This window comes from Chrysemys picta, chromosome 11 (assembly GCF_011386835.1).
Source record: "Chrysemys picta bellii isolate R12L10 chromosome 11, ASM1138683v2, whole genome shotgun sequence".
NCBI lineage: Eukaryota > Metazoa > Chordata > Testudines > Emydidae > Chrysemys > Chrysemys picta.
This window is the reverse complement of record NC_088801.1, coordinates 2,879,797-2,895,939: the sequence shown is the minus strand read 5'-3', so window position 1 is coordinate 2,895,939 and position 16,143 is coordinate 2,879,797. Positions and strand designations below refer to the sequence as shown.

Sequence of the window (16,143 nt, the reverse complement as noted above, 5' to 3'; positions counted from 1 at the left end):
GAGGTTTTTAAGGTCAGGCTTGACAAAGCCCTGGCTGGGATGATTTAGTTGGGATTGGTCCTGCTTTGAGCAGGGGGTTGGACTAGATACCTCCTGAGGTCCCGTCCAACCCTGATCTTCTATGAACTCTGTTAATGAACTTCTCGAATGCAGTGCATTCATTTTTGGTGGCTTCTCATGTGTCAGGTATTTCCAGTCCTTCATGACATGCTCATGATCAGGCAGACGGCGACTTCTTTCAGAACACAAAATTCTATTCAATGAGGAAAAAAAACGCTCCACTGTAGCTGTTGTGCCCGGGAGTAGAAAGAGATGAATTCCTACTTCTCTCATCCCAGGAAACAGAGCACAAAAATTGGGTCAAACCACTAGTGATGATAAAGAAGAAGTTGAAATCGAATTTACATTTGTTCATCGTATGATATTCCATTCTGTGTACAAATTCTCTGTTCTGTCGTAGTCACATGGCAGCCCCATTGCTGGTAGTGCCTCACTCCACTCAGTTGTCAGTGTTTTATAAGACAGGGATCTGTAAAAGCTACGTAGAGGTTGATGGAATCCAGAAGTCGTTGTTGTAGAGATGTAAGAATCAAGTCTGTGTACTTTACTTTTTTAGCTGGCTTAACAAACACTTCTTGTCTTCTTCATTTAAGGAGTTAATATAAGTGCCCTAATTGGTCAACTTCTGAACTGAAGTCTTTGCTTTTTCCAGTACGTTTTCAATGGATATCTCTCTGATTGATCCAAGTGTAGCTTCCAGTGCTGGACAGAGATCTACTACTGTTGGAGCAGATGCCTGGATGACATTGTTTAATGACCCAAGTGGTTTCAACAGTAGACTTACAAGGGAGAGAATGGCGATTGTGTTCTCTGAACTTAGCAGCAAAAGTAGTCCACCAGCCTCCCTACTTAGATCTGTCCCATCTCAGTAGATACTTTCCAAAGCCAATAATAATAGTTGCAGTAATTTTAAGACAACAGCCAAGGATCCCTCATGAGAAAGCCAGAGGGTTTTCCCAGGTTGGACTAATTTGAACTTCTGTCCCAATGACTCTTCTATATTTTCCAAGATGTTCAGTCCTTTTGGACTCTTGCTGAAAAAGAGTATAATGAAGACATTCAACGTATAGCTTTCTAAATGCCTTTTGAAGAGTCTGCTGCTCGTACTAGCGCTAGTTGGAGTAGATGGCCTCTGCAGTGTGTATAGGATAGATTAGGGTTACACTTTTCTCTGTGCAAAGCTTGTACTCCACCATGACTTCCAGAGAAGTTTGCAGCTCCATCAAACACACAAGCAGCCATCTGTTTGGGGTCCAATTGACAAGCATTTAACTCTTCTAAGACGTGGGTTGTCAGAGATGCAGCCGATGTGTTTTCTATAACCTGAACATCTGGAAATTGATCTACTGACCTACCACTGACATCAAGAGAACATAGGCAGTGGCTTAATACTTGACACCCATTTGCATCGGTGCATTAATCAGCCATGTGTGCACATTTTCTGAATGCGGTGAGCGAGTTCTTCACTTTTTCAACAGCTGAGTCTTTCACTTGTTGCTCCGCATGCTTCAAACCAGTCAGTTGAGTTTCCTGCAGAAAGATAGTGATGAGCCCTTGCTGGTCTTGGTCGGAACCAGTGTCCAACTTCAGGATTAACAAATGACAATGCACTTAACATTGGCCTCCAGTTTGTAGTGTGTGGATCTCTTGCTTAAATAGAAAGTAGGATGCCACAGCCGTTTGTTTGAATAAACTGTGTTGTGTCTCCAGCATTTTTAACAGCCTTGTTAAGTACTTCTAAAATTGGCCTTGACAGTGACTGGCTTATAAGGCTTTCTGCATGTCGATGCAGTCCAGAGGATTGGTGTTTTGCAGCCTTTTCACGTAGTTTGTCAGCATTGGCTTTGCTGATCAGTCTGGCAAACCAAACTCCTCCATTTTTACTATATAAATCCATGATACGCCACATCTTGAATACTGTGTGCAGTCCTGGTCACCCCATCTCAAAAAACGATATTAGAATTGGAAAAGGTGCAGAGAAGGGCAACTACAATGATTAGGGGGGATGGAATGGCTTCCATATGAGGAGAGATTAAAAAGACTGGGGGACTTCCCGGCTTGGAAAAGAGACTATAAAGGGGGGGATATGATAGAGGTCTATAAAATCTTGACTGGTGTGGAGAAAGTGAATAGCTCCCTCACATAACACCAGAACTAGGGGTCACCCAATGACATTAATAGGCAGCAGATTGAAAACAAACAAAAGGAAGTATTTCTTCACACAGCACTCAGTTAACCTGTGGAACTCCTTGCCAGGGGATGTTCTGAAGGCCAAAACTAGAACAAGATTTAGAAAGAACTAGATCAGCTCATGGAGGATATGTCCATCAATGGCTATTAGCCAGGCTGGGCTGGGTTGCAACACCATGCTCTGAGAGCCTCTGTTTTCCCAAAGCTGGGAGTGGACGAAAGGGGATGGATCACTCAATAATCGCCCTGTTCTGTTAATTTTCTTTGAAGCACCTGGCACTGGCCACGGTCAGAAGACAGAGTACTGGGCTAGATGGACCATTGGTCTGACCCAATATGGCCGTTCTTATGTTTTATGTAAATATTAATTATAATATAATAAAAATGTTTAGTACAGAAACTCCCAACACCAGCCAAAATGGATCACTTGGGCAGCACAGCTCTGTCTGCTGGGTACATAGGCAGAGTAGGTGAGCTCATGTAAATACCGTCTGGTCCCGAAGCCTCCCCCCACCCCGGCTCATCACTAGCTGTCAGGGAGAGCTCACTCACACCTTGCTTACAAATCATCATTTGAAATGATAAGGTTGGCCAACATCACCGAAACAACTGCGCCGACACGGTCAGAAAAACCAAGCGCTGGGTGAGGAAGCTAGTCTTTGTTCAGACTTTTCAAACCTGTTATACTTTTCCAGGTACAAGTATTTTATCATACATTGTAGCTGCTTCTAAAGTGCGTATGCGTGTGTCAATTTCACTTCAAATTTCCAACCAAGGACTAAACTGGCAACAACTATTGGTAACTAGTTGACCACTGGGGGGGTGTTGGGGAGATTCGGGGAGGGAGGGTGTACAGCTGCCTGGGGGTGTTGGGGAGATTTGGGGGAGGGGTGTACAGCCGCCTGGGGGTTGTAGGGGAGATTCGGGGGGGGAGGGGTGGTACAGCCAGCTGGGGGGTGTTGGGGAGATTTGGGGAGGGGGGGTGTACAGCCGCCTGGGGGGTGTTGGGGAGATTCGGGGGAGGGGGTAGTACAGCCGCCTGGGGGGTGTTGGGGAGATTCGGGGAGGGGGTAGTACAGCCGCCTGTGGGGTGTTGGGGAGATTCCGGGGCGTGGTACAGCCAGCTGGGGGGTGTTGGGGAGATTTGGGGAGGGGGGGTGTACAGCCGCCTGGGGGGTGTTGGGGAGATTCGGGGGAGGGGTGTACAGCCGCCTGGGTGGTGTTGGGGAGATTCGGGGGAGGGGTGTTCAGCCGCCTGCGGGGTGTTGGGGAGATTCGGGGGAGGGGTGTACAGCCGCGTGGGGGGTGTTGGGGAGATTCGGGGAGGGGTGTACAGCTGCCTGGGGGTGTTGGGGAGATTTGGGGGAGGGGTGTACAGCCGCCTGGGGGTTGTAGGGGAGATTCGGGGGGGGAGGGGTGGTACAGCCAGCTGGGGGGTGTTGGGGAGATTTGGGGAGGGGGGGTGTACAGCCGCCTGGGGGGTGTTGGGGAGATTCGGGGGAGGGGGTAGTACAGCCGCCTGGGGGGTGTTGGGGAGATTTGGGGAGGGGGGGTGTACAGCCGCCTGGGGGGTGTTGGGGAGATTCGGGGGAGGGGGTAGTACAGCCGCCTGGGGGGTGTTGGGGAGATTCGGGGAGGGGGTAGTACAGCCGCCTGTGGGGTGTTGGGGAGATTCGGGGGAGGGGTGTACAGCCGCCTGGGGGGTGTTGGGGAGATTCGGGGGAGGGGTGTTCAGCCGCCTGCGGGGTGTTGGGGAGATTCGGGGGAGGGGTGTACAGCCGCGTGGGGGGTGTTGGGGAGATTCGGGGAGGGGTGTACAGCTGCCTGGGGGTGTTGGGGAGATTTGGGGGAGGGGTGTACAGCCGCCTGGGGGTTGTAGGGGAGATTCGGGGGGGAGGGGTGGTACAGCAGCTGGGGGGTGTTGGGGAGATTTGGGGAGGGGGGGTGTACAGCCGCCTGGGGGGTGTTGGGGAGATTCGGGGGAGGGGTAGTACAGCCGCCTGGGGGGTGTTGGGGAGATTCGGGGAGGGGGTAGTACAGCCGCCTGTGGGGTGTTGGGGAGATTCCGGGGCGTGGTACAGCCAGCTGGGGGGTGTTGGGGAGATTTGGGGAGGGGGGGTGTACAGCCGCCTGGGGGGTGTTGGGGAGATTCGGGGGAGGGGTGTACAGCCGCCTGGGGGGTGTTGGGGAGATTCTGGGGAGGGGTGTTCAGCCGCCTGCGGGGTGTTGGGGAGATTCGGGGAGGGGTGTACAGCCGCCTGGGGGGTGTTGGGGAGATTCGGGGAGGGGTGTACAGCGCCTGGGGGGGTGTTGGGGAGATTCGGGGAGGGGGTGTACAGCCGCCTGTGGGGTGTTGGGGAGATTCCGGGCGTGGTACAGCCAGCTGGGGGGTATTGGGAGATTGGGGAGGGGGGGTGTACAGCCGCCTGCGGGGTGTTGGGGAGATTCCGGGGCGTGGTACAGCCAGCTGGGGGGTATTGGGGAGATTTGGGGAGGGGTGTACAGCCGCCTGGGGGGTGTTGGGGAGATTCGGGGAGGGGGGGTGTACAGCCGCCTGGGGGTATTGGGGAGATTTGGGGAGGGGGGGTGTACAGCCGCCTGGGGGTATTGGGGAGATTTGGGGAGGGGGGGTGTACAGCCGCCTGGGGGTGTTGGGGAGATTCGGGGGAGGGGGGGTGTACAGCCGCCTGGGGGGTGTTGGGGAGATTCGGGGGAGGGGTGTACAGCCGCCTGGGGGGTGTTGGGGAGATTTGGGGAGGGGGGGTGTACAGCCGCCTGGGGAGTGTTGGGGAGATTCGGGGGAGGGGTGTACAGCCGCCTGGGGGGTGTTGGGAGATTCGGGGGAGGGGTGTACAGCCTCCTGGGGGGTGTTGGGGAGATTTGGGGAGGGGGGTACAGCCGCCTGGGGGGTGTTGGGGAGATTCGGGGGAGGGGTGTACAGCCGCCTGGGGGGGGTGTAGGGAAGACCCGGTTTCACTGAATTAAGTGTCCTGCTGCAGCACCTCAATGGGTTCATCAGACAAAGAGGAGCGGCCGTGACTAGGCCCCGCTCCAGCCCGAATTCTAGGGCCGTTCAGCTCCGGGCTCGGCGCTCGGCAGCTCGGGCTGAGACACCCTATCGCCCGGCCCAGCCGTTCTTTGCAATGGGGCGTGGAGCGTCCAGTCAGAGCAGCCTGCAAACCCCTCAGGGACTGGTTTAGCCTGGAGACCTGGTTCCTGTGGCTCTAACAGGGAATTTCCCCAGACCCCAGCAGCAGGCTGGGACGGCCTCTGGCCAGCGGGCCGCAGAACTCAGCGGTGGGGTGGATGCTTCTGCTCCTGCAGGGAGCTTCACCGCTTGGCTCTGCGGCCCCTTGGCCTGCAGGTGCCTGGCATGTTTATGGCAGGCAGGTGCACTCGACCCGGCACACCCAGAATGCCCAGGGGCAGGTGGGTGTACTCTACCCAGAATGCCAAGGGGCAGGGGGGTGCACTGTACCCAGAATGCCCAGGGACAGGTGGGAGCACTGTACCCAGAATGCCCAGGGGCAGGTGGGCGCACTGTACTCAGAATGCCAAGAGGCAGGTGGGCGCACTGTACCCAGAATGCCCAGGGACAGGTGGGCGCACTGTACCCAGAATGCCCAGGGGCAGGTGGGTGCACTGTACCCAGAGTCCTCAGGGGCAGGTGGGTGCACTGTACCCAGAATGCCCAGGGACAGGTGGGCGCACGATACCCAGAGTCCTCGGTGGCGGGTGGGCGCACTGTACCCAGAATGCCCAGGGGCAGGTGGGCGCACGATACCCAGAATGCCCAGGGACAGGTGGGCGCACGATACCCAGAGTCCTCGGTGGCGGGTGGGATGCCATCGGCCTGCATGGGCCCAGCGCGTTCGGGGCGGCGTGTTCCTCTCCCGGTGGCCGTGGCGCGGCTCTGCCGGGGACTCTGCTGTGGGCGGGGTGCTGGGGGCCTGCTCTCTGCCCGCGACACCGCGCCGGTTCCCTGCTGATTCCCAGCACTGCCAGATTCGGCTCCAGGCTCTGAGGCAGGTGCCTCCTGCTGCAGGCTGAGGCGGGGTGGGGCCAGGGGCCAGATCTGTGACGAGATAACGATGCCGCACGCCGGGCAATAAACAGGGAGTAACGGTGCCAGGGCAGCAGTGGGAAGCTCCCAAGGGACCCAGGGACCTTGGCTCGCCTGCGTGTCCCTCCCCAGGCTCCTGCCCTTATATGGCGAACGCAGGCTCGGGCGAAGGAGGGGACAAAGGTCGCCGGTCTCTGGCAGGAGAGCACTTTGCACAGGTACCAGCCGTCTCCAAGCCGCTGCCTGGGGCACTGCGTCTCAGCCGCGCCAGCTAGCACTAGGAGAGGTAAGGGGCTGACGGTGGGGGTTGGGGGCTTGGCACCTTGGCCTGGCCCCTGCCAGCATGTCCCCTTGTGCCTGGCTTTGCCCTGTAGGCCCTGGGGGCGGATCTCAGCGCCCAGCCCCGAACAGCTGGGACCCATCTGCCAGCCCTCTCCGCCCCCCTCGGCTCCCAGGGCGGGGGGCAGGTGGGAAGTGGAGGCCCCTGACTGACGAGGGCTGCTCCTTGCTGGTGACTTCTGGGGAAGCGCCTAAGCCCCTGAGCTGAGGATATAGGACCTAACCCGGAGCTCTGGGCTTTGGGTCGGACCCACAGCCTGCAGGGGCAGGGGAGCAGGGACCCCTCTGGGCTCCCCCTAAATCAAACCCACTCCCCTTCCCCCTTGGAGGCGCAGGCTCCATTCCCTGATGGGTGCCAATCGCCCGCCCCTCCCTCCGGCCCCACCCCTGCCGGGATGCCCTCGACTCTCAGGTGACAGCCACCAGCCTGGCAGAGGGGTGGCGAGGATGTGGTGTCTCTGGCAGCCCCTGGGGCCGGCGAGCAGAGGGCCTGTGGTCCTGTACAGGACGTCTCTGCACATCAGCGCCCACACGGCCCCGGGGAGGAGGGGCAGGAGCGGTATCTGCATGGGACACATGGGGAAACTGAGGCAGGGGGCAGGCCAGGCCACAGAGGGTGTCAGGGTTTGAGATGATCCTGGCAGAGCCACCGGGGGCCTGGTCACTGTTTGACGTCACTGCGCGGGCGCGGGGATCGGGGGCAATGGCCCCTCCATTGGGTGGAGGTGCAGCCAAGCGGGGGGCAGGCAGGTGGGGGGCATGTGAGGGCTGGGTCCAGCTGAGCACACGGGGCAGGGGGGCGGGGAGCAGGCTGAACCCCACACCCAGAACAAAGGCCCATTCTGGGCAGATCGTTGCCCCCATAACAGAGCCCAGAGGGGCCGTGTCTGGGCCTGAGGGGTGGGGGGGCTGCTCCAGCTTGTCCTGACCCGGGGGGGCAACTGACCCGAGCTGAGCAAGAGGGGCAGGTATTTGAGCTGCTCTGAATGTCGGGGGGGGTGATCAGCATGGGGGTGCATGCAGCTGAGTGCACCTGGATCTCGGGGGGGGGGGGGAGTGGGGGTGCCACCCTTCAGGGCTCCAGCCAGCCGTGAGCAGTCACAGCACAAGGCCAGGCAGGGGAATCCGGTGCTGCTGGGGCTGGATGGCACAGAAGGGGGGGCATACGCTGGCCCCGGGAACGGGGGGGCTCATTGGTGGAGCTCTAGGGCGGGTGAGTGGGCAGCGGCGAAGGGGCCCTCGGACGGGGCAGGGGGGGCCAGGCCCACCTGCCGCATGGCCCTGCCAAGGCGCTTGTGCGCGGGCCCCTTGGGCTCATCACCAGGTGGGGTGGGAGAGACCTCGAGTGAGCGGCACGTCCAGCCCTCTGCGCTGAGGCCCAATCAAACCCGGACCAGCCCTCACCAGCCCTGTCCAACCTGGTCTTAGACCCCTCCGGTGACGGGGACCCCACCCCTGCCTTCTCCGACACCTGCCCAGCGCTTCCCCCACCTCCTGGGGCGGCTTTTCTAACCCTCCTCGGCTTTGCTGCTCTCCTCCGGACTCAGCTTATTCCCAGCTACCGGGGCGAGTGTGGGGCGCCCAGAACTGGAGTCAGGATCCAGCCGAGGCCCCCGCCCCGTGCCGAGCAGAGCGGGACACTCACCTGCCGGACGACTCTCCTGTTAATGCACCCCAGGGTGACAGTCACACACCCTCCCAGCCTGGGCGTGAGCCCTGCCCCAGGCCGCTGGCCGCATTGCCAGCCCCTCGGGCTCTGGATCCAGGTCTCCGGCAACCCACGAAAGCATCGATCGTGTGCCGGGGCACCCATGGTCCTGGGGAGCGGCTCCCTGGCTGGGGGCATGCTTCGGGGCTTCCCTGCCCCCCCACTCCCGGAAACAGGCACCTCCCACACAGGTGGCAGCTAACCCTGGCATCTGGAGCGCGTACGTTTATCAGCCTGGCTGGCCCATTTGTCCCAGCAGCCGGGCCCCGGCTGGCAGAGCGCGCACACCCACGCACCGCACCCCAGAGAGCTGTAAAACCCCACCGCCCGGCGCGACAGCTGCTGCCCTGGGCTGAGCCCGGGGATTAAACCGGGCACCTCCGGAGCTACCAGCCCCAGCCAGCACGGCCTGAGCGGCAGAGCCCGGACCTGGCCGGGGCACAGATAATGCACAAGGGCACGGCCGCTGCCCCTGCCCCAGAGCTGCCCGTCTGGCACCTTCCACCACAGCCCCCAGCCCAGCCCACTCCTCTCGACCATGGCGCTGCCCTTGGCCGAGCTGCCTCCCGGGCGCAGGGACTTGCTGGCACATGCACTGGGGGTCCCCTCTCCCCAGCCACTGGGGGAACTGGGCACGGCACCAGAACCAGCTCTGGAAATGAGCCCCCGGCCAGCCGGGCCCAGCGCCGGCGCCTTGGCGCGTGGGGTGCACACGGAGCCCCCCGCGAGGCTCCAGGAAGGGGCTCGGCTCAGCGTCTCCCTGTTCTTAATAAGTGCTAACGAAGGCGTCACCAATGCTGCCTCTCCCCCGTGCCAGGCCCCCACCGTGCCGCCCACCATGCCGGAACTCACCGCCAAAGTCACCAAGACGCTGAACAGAACCACGCCTGGGCTGCAGATCTGGAGAATCGAGGTGGGTGATGGGACTCGGCGACGGGGGGGACCCAGCCGGCGATGGGGCTCCTGGCTCTCTGCGCTCTTCAGTGCCCGGGACTGAGAGCCCGCGAACATCTCGGGGACGCGGCCTCACGGGGATACTGGGGGATGTCAGGCTGCCTGGAGCAGCGAACCCAGCTGTACGTTGTGAGCTCAGGCAGGTGGCACAAGGGTACCTGGGCCGTCCCCCCCAGCCTGGTTCGCCTGCGCTGGTTTGCCAGGGGAGGCCCCCTCCAGACTCAGCACTGCGTTTCCTTCTCTTCCCAGAAAATGGAGATGGTGCCGGTGCCTCCCAAAAGCTACGGGAACTTCTACGAAGGGGACTGCTACGTGCTGCTGGCGGTATGGCTGGGCCTGGGACGGAGCCGGGGGGGGGGGCAGCGGGGCACCCTCCTGGGTATGGGCAGCTGCATGTCTCGCCCCGTGGAGGGTGGGGGGGCGGCGTGGGTTGCTTAGCACCCGGCAGTGTGTGTGTGTGACAGCGAGTGCGGGCGTGCGCTGGGGCGAGTGGGTGTGCAAGCCGGGGTGTGCACGCCAGCCGGGGTGAGCGAGCTGAAGGGGGAATAGGCTGTAATATTTATATGAGGTCCAGCCGGCCGGACACCATGCCCACCTGCAAACAGGTGCCTGCCACCCGCTGGGGAGCAAGGCCGTATAGGGGAAACTGAGGCACACACAGGCCTCATCGAAATATTACAGCGTATGCCGCTTCGTCACAGTGCGAGGGGAGGGGAGGGCTGGGAGTGTGCACGTGTTCCGTGCAGGCCGGCGTCTCAATACGAGCGTGCCCGCCCGGGACTGCGTCCGGCTGCCGGGGCCTCGCCGCGTGCTGAGCGGCTCCTCCCGGTTAGCCAGCGGCGGGATCCTGGCCCAAGGCAGCCTGGCGGCCCCCAGACCCCGGAGCTGTGCCCGCCGCTAGCCCAGTGTCCTTTGGCCGCAGACGCACAAGACCGGGAACAGCTTCAGATACGACATCCACTACTGGCTGGGCCGGGAGTCGTCGCAGGACGAGCAGGGGGCGGCCGCCATCTACACCACGCAGATGGACGAGCACCTGGGCGGGGTGGCCGTGCAGCACCGCGAGGCCCAGGGCAACGAGAGCAACGTCTTCAAGGGCCACTTCAAACAGGGACTCATGTACGTAGGGGCCGGGGAGGCGGAGCCCCGCCCACTTGGGGCAGGCGGCCCCCCAGCAGCCCCGATCGTGCGTGGGACCATGTCGCCCCCTAGGGGCCGGTCCCGGAAACTCCAACTGCCTGCGCCGGACCCGCAGCAGGAGGGGGCACGCGCTCTCGGTCCTGGGTTCGATCCCCGCTCTCAGCCGCGGTGCGGGTGCATGGCTGCAGAAGGGCTGTTTGGATCCAGACCCTGCTGTCTGGGCCCAGGACGGATCCACAACCCGCCCAGGGTAGAGGGAGCCACCAGCTAGCCCCTGCCCCATGGGAGGGACTCGGGAGCCACTGAGCGGTCCCCGGAAGGCAGACCTGGCAGGGAGTGGCGAGGTTGGGGGCCGCCCCCACCCCATAAGCAGAGGCCCCTGCAGCTCAGCTCTCCTGGAGAACACCAGGTTTCTGTTCCCAGAGGCTAAGGGCCTCAGTTTCCCCAGGGACGGAGACTCGCTGGGACAGGCAGCAGAGTTGAGTGGCTAGAGCAGGGGAAGAGGAGCCAGGACTCCTGGGTTCTAAGCCCCTCCCCATTCCCGCTCTCTGTGCGACTGGGGCATGTCCCCGACCATCACCCGAATGGGGAGAGCGAGCCTGAAAAAGCTGCCCCCTGGGGGGAGGGGAAGTTTAACCCCTTCGTGTCTGCAAAGCCCTGGGCAGGCTGCAGGGCCCTGGGGCTCCCCCCTCTGACCCGGCCTTTCCCCCCCAGCTATAAGAAGGGTGGCGTCGCCTCGGGGATGAAGCATGTGGAGACCAACACGTACAATGTGCAACGGCTGCTGCACGTGAAGGGCAAGAAGAATGTGGTGGCTGGAGAGGTGGGTGACGGGGGGGGAGGTTGGCACAAGCCCCGGAGCCCCCAGTCCACGGCCGCACGCTGGCTTTGGGCTTAAACCCAGCGCCAGGGGCCCTTTGCCAAAAGCCAGCTCAGGGCAGCGTACGCACAGGGTTCTCCTTCACTTCCTGTCCTAAACATCTGCACTGAGCCGCGGTGCATCATTAGCAACCACGCCCCACCCCAGAGGTGGCCGCATTTCAGCACGGGGCAGGTAATCCCTGTGCAGCGTTGCTGTGTGTCTGTTGGAGGGCTGTCACACCCCGCCCCAGAGGCAGCTGCATTTTATTGGGGGGGACGCTGTGGCCATAACGCAAACGAGGCTAATGAAATTCAGTGCAATGGGGGAGCTGAGGCCTGAGAGGGTCATGTCAGGGTGAGCCTGTTCAGGAGCTCCTAGACACTGGGACAGGGTGTGTGAAATGCAGCCTTCTGCGGGGGGACTCAGAATTGCATCGCTGTGTGTCATATGCCCTGTACTGCCGCCAGCTGGTGGGGATTCCCCTTTAACTCCCATCCCAGGGAGAACCCTTTAGCGCTAGAGAACCCAGGAGTCCTGCCCCCAGCCCTGTGCTTTGCCCCCTTGCTCCCCCACTGACCTGGCTGCCTTCGCCTGCAGGTGGAGATGAGCTGGAACAGTTTCAACCAGGGGGACGTTTTCCTGCTGGACCTGGGCAAGCTCATCATCCAGTGGAACGGGCCGGAGAGCAACCGCGCCGAGAGGCTGAAGGTAGCGTGGCAGCGTCCCAGCTAGGAGGGGCCAGAACCCACCCTCCCCGAGGGTCTCTGTGAGCATTGGGCAGCCTCTGCTGCTGGGGTGCAGTCGCCCAGCCCTGCTGGTTACTGAGTGACACCCACTGGGGACGTGTCCACTGGGCTCTCTCCAGGGGCCTCGGGTGCTGCTGTTGTTCGCTCGGCCCCGATCCTTCCCAAGGAGCCCTGCTGGCTCCCCCCCCCATCCCTGCAGTGTTCGGGGCTCAGCCCCTCATCTCTGCTCTCACCTGAGGGAGCGGGAGACCCAAACACCCCCTCGGCAGAGGGAGAAGCTGGGATGGGATGTGGATCAGCTGTCCCTGCAGAGAGGGGGCTGCCACGTCCCCTTTGCATGGTGGGGGAGCCCAAATGGGTTGGTCTCCCCCAAGTCAGCCCTGCCCCAAGAGAGGGGGTCTCCCCTATGGCAGCTCTGGTGCCCCTCACTCCTGACCTGCAACCCCCTGCTAATCCAGCCCTGCCCCCCCCCCAGCTCTGCCGGTGCCCCTCACTTCTGACCCGCAGCCCCCTGCTAGCCCAGCCCTGGGCTCCCCCCCCAGCTCTGCCAGTGCCCCTCACTTCTGACCCGCAACCCCCTGCTAGCCCAGCCCTGCTCCCCCCAGCTCTGCCGGTGCCCCTCACTCCTGACCCGCAGCCCCCTGCTAGCCCAGCCCTGCTCCCCACAGCTCTGCCAGTGCCCCTCACTGCTGACCCACAACCCCCTGCTAGCCCAGCCCTGCTCCCCGCAGCTCTGCCGGTGCCCCTCACTCCTGACCCGCAGCCCCCTGCTAGCCCAGCCCTGCTCCCCACAGCTCTGCCAGTGCCCCTCACTGCTGACCCACAACCCCCTGCTAGCCCAGCCCTGGGCTCCCCCCTACAACTCTACCGGTGCCCCTCACTCCCGACCCGCACCCCCCTGTATTATTCCATAAATCAGCTGCCCTGTGTCTGCTGCCCTGCCCGGGTTGCTCTCACACGCAGCCCCATGGCCTGTTTTGGTGCAGGGCATGAACCTGGCCAAGGACATCCGGGACCGCGAGCGGGGCGGGCGTGCCCAAGTGGCTGTGGTAGATGGCGAGGACGAGGCGACCACCCCAGAGCTGATGAAGATTCTCACCCATGTGCTGGGGGACCGGAGGGAGATCAAGGCAGCCATCCCCGACACCGTGGTGGACCAGAAGCTGAAAAGCATTCTCAAGCTCTACCAGTGAGTCGTCCAGGGGAGGGGCCAACACGCAGCATGTGGGGTGAAGGAAGCTGTCAGCCCCGTGGGGAGAGGAGACCCCTGCACAAGCGGGCCTTGTGTGGTCTCCCTCCAGGACTCTCCCATGCCCTGGCATGCCCACACTGCATCTTATCTGAGGTTAAAAAGGGCTTCAGGCCCATCAATCCACCCCCCAAAGCACTAGCTGTATAGCAGCTTCCTGCAGCAGGGAGTTCCACCAGTTAATTGCAATGTATTTCCCTTCTCCGTTCTCCCTATTACCTTCTTCATGCCCTGTAGCGTCCCCTGGTGCTTGCATCATGAAATACTCCTCCTACAGAGACAGCAAGAGCAGCTACGGAGCAGAATCCCTCTGGGGCTAGTCAGAGCGGTGTCAGGTGAAGTCAGTTTTAAAGTCAATAGCAGCCAGTGGCTAGGCTTAAATGTCTCCAGCTGTAGCTGCTGTGAAAGGTTTTTAGGCGCAGACTCAGGAACCAGCCTGTCTCTGACGTGTCCCTGTTTCGCAGTCACCGTTTTCAGCCAACGTGCGCACAGCTCCCATAAAACCTTGGTTTTCCCTGGTTTTTGAATTCTCTGCTGGAAACCTGCTCTTTCGTAATCCGCATTCCTCCGAGGTAGAAAACATGCATCAGACAGAGCCAGATCCCTTTCAGCGTCATCTTTGTGACCATCTGCAGGAAAGTCCAGGGAGTTAGAGATCTGCTCTGCCTGCGTAAATGAAAGGAGATCCCTGCATATCACCGGGGGGGCTGTGGAGTCTGCAATGTGAAATCTTACTTCCACCCTGTCCACTGTGATGGTTTGTCTCTGGGGCACGGAACAGGGGCATGGTGATGAGATTCTGCCACCTTTCTTGCTTTGTTTGTTCCTTTTGGTTGCAACCTTTGTGGCTGTTTTCCTTCTGTTTCTGTCTCCTGTTTACTCCTGACGCCATGTCATGTACCTCTCTAGCTTGCTTAGATACACCAGCTGGCCTGTGTTCGTCATAAGATCTTTTAAGACTCTCCCAGGTACGGCTGAGGTTAGCGTTAAATAAGTATTTTGCACGTAGCGCCACCGAGTGGCTGAATTGCGCAATTCAGTTTAGCATCCCCGGCCAGGTTCGCAGCAGAGGGCAGCTTTTAAAGGGGCAGTGCTCGCTTAGCTCAGGGCCCTGCGTTCCCGCTCTGTGCGGGGCATGGCTGAGCTGGGGCTGTCTCTGGTTTCTCACAGTGTCTCCGATGCTGAGGGGAATCTGGTGATCCAAGAGGTCGCCACCCGCCCCCTGACCCAAGATCTGCTGCAGCACGAGGTACGTGGCCCCTGCGGGAGGCTCCCGAGGGGTTTCCTCTGAGCTCCTCGGGGCTGGGTGCACCGACAGACGGTCTCTCCAGCCCTCCCACCACCCCAGTATCTGAGCGGCGCGGTCCCTGCTAAGGAGGAGGGGATGTCTCCATCCCTTCTCCCACTTGACGCCTCTGTCAGGCAGTCCCACGTGCCCAGGGCGACCTGCTGGGAGCTGAGCCAGCAGAGGGGACCCCAGGCTGTGGGATCCTGACCCACTGAGCCCACCAGGAGGCAGGCAGTGCAGTGCGCACTTGGGACCCATTGCTGGTGGTTGAGGGGGACTCCAATCTGACCTCTCTCCCCCGGCCCCCCAGGACTGCTACATTCTCGACCAGGGTGGCCTGAGCATCTACGTCTGGAAAGGCAGGAAGTCCACCAAGGAGGAGAAGCAGCAGGCCATGAGCAGAGCCCTGGTGAGTGTGTGTGTGGGGGTGGGTGCTGGGGCAGGACGCGCAGCGGCTGGGATGGGGAGATACCCTGTGCCCCGTTCCCAGCCCCCACAGGTCGCCAGGTGGGTGGGGGCTGCATGTGCCCAGGTGTGACCTCATGGTGCCCCCTGCTGTCTGTCAGCCCTGTGGAAATTAACCCCTTGGGGTCTGGACAGCTCCTGTGCAGTGGATTACTGGCTGGGAACCTCCCGAGAGGACGCAGCGCCCCCTAGAGGCGATTCTCACTGAGCTACAAAAAGAACAGGAGTACTTGTGGCACCTTAGAGACTAACAAATTTATTAGAGCATAAGCTTTTGTGGACTACAGCCCACTTCTTCGGATGCATATAGAGTGGAATAAATATTGAGGAGATATATATACACACATACAGAGAGCATGAACAGGTGGGAGTTGTCTTACCAACTCTGAGAGGCCAATTAAGTAAGAGAAAAAAAAATTTGAAGTGATAATCAAGCTGCGTCAGCCCTGGGGGATTGGGGTCTGTCAGTGGGTGGGGCCCTGAGCTGCCTGCCGGGACCCTGCCTCCCCTTGCTCCACTGTCACACCCGGTGTAACGGCCTTGCTTTTAGCGGAGTCACTCCTGATTGGCACCAGCACGGGCGACAGGCCCTCAGAGCTCTGCGCCAGCCACAGGGCACCCCCCGCACTGCGTCGAACCCGCTGTGCGACAGAACCTGGTGTTGTACACATGCACGGACGCAGGTTTCCTGGCACACCATAGACATTGCCACACAGACCCCCTCACACGCACACACAGGTCCCCTGGCACACCTACAGCGATTCCCCCTTATACACACACACACACACACACACACCTCCTCTTACACAAGCATGCACACACACACTCAGATCCCGTTGCACATGCCTGTGTGCACCCATATTGCCAGCAGATCGAGGGACGTGATCGTTCCCCTCTATTCGGCACTGGTGAGGCCTCATCTGGAGTACTGTGTCCAGTTTTGGGCCCCACACTACAAGAAGGATGTGGAAAAATTGGAAAGAGTCCAGCGGAGGGCAACAAAAATGATTAGGGGGCTGGAGCACATGACTTATGAGGAGAGGCTGAGGGAACTGGGATTGTTTAGTCTGCAGAAGAGA

At 60.6% G+C, this 16,143-nt stretch overlaps 1 protein-coding gene across 2 annotated transcripts in view; it reads left to right on the top strand.

Moving 5' to 3' along the window:
* Positions 1-16,143, top strand: part of VIL1 (villin 1) — a 36,255-nt gene that overhangs the window by 10,980 nt on the left and 9,132 nt on the right. The window contains exons 1-9 of one of the 2 annotated variants that reach the window (XM_042843018.2): positions 6,344-6,599; positions 9,178-9,273; positions 9,564-9,638; positions 10,237-10,433; positions 11,169-11,277; positions 11,914-12,024; positions 13,049-13,251; positions 14,482-14,560; positions 14,910-15,008. In XM_042843018.2, the coding sequence (XP_042698952.2) occupies positions 9,199-9,273; positions 9,564-9,638; positions 10,237-10,433; positions 11,169-11,277; positions 11,914-12,024; positions 13,049-13,251; positions 14,482-14,560; positions 14,910-15,008 (948 nt within the window). In that variant the 5' untranslated portion in view covers positions 6,344-6,599; positions 9,178-9,198. Of the gene's footprint in view, positions 1-6,343; positions 6,600-9,177; positions 9,274-9,563; positions 9,639-10,236; positions 10,434-11,168; positions 11,278-11,913; positions 12,025-13,048; positions 13,252-14,481; positions 14,561-14,909; positions 15,009-16,143 lie in introns of those variants that run through there. The other variant, XM_008167749.4, reaches the window with a different exon arrangement.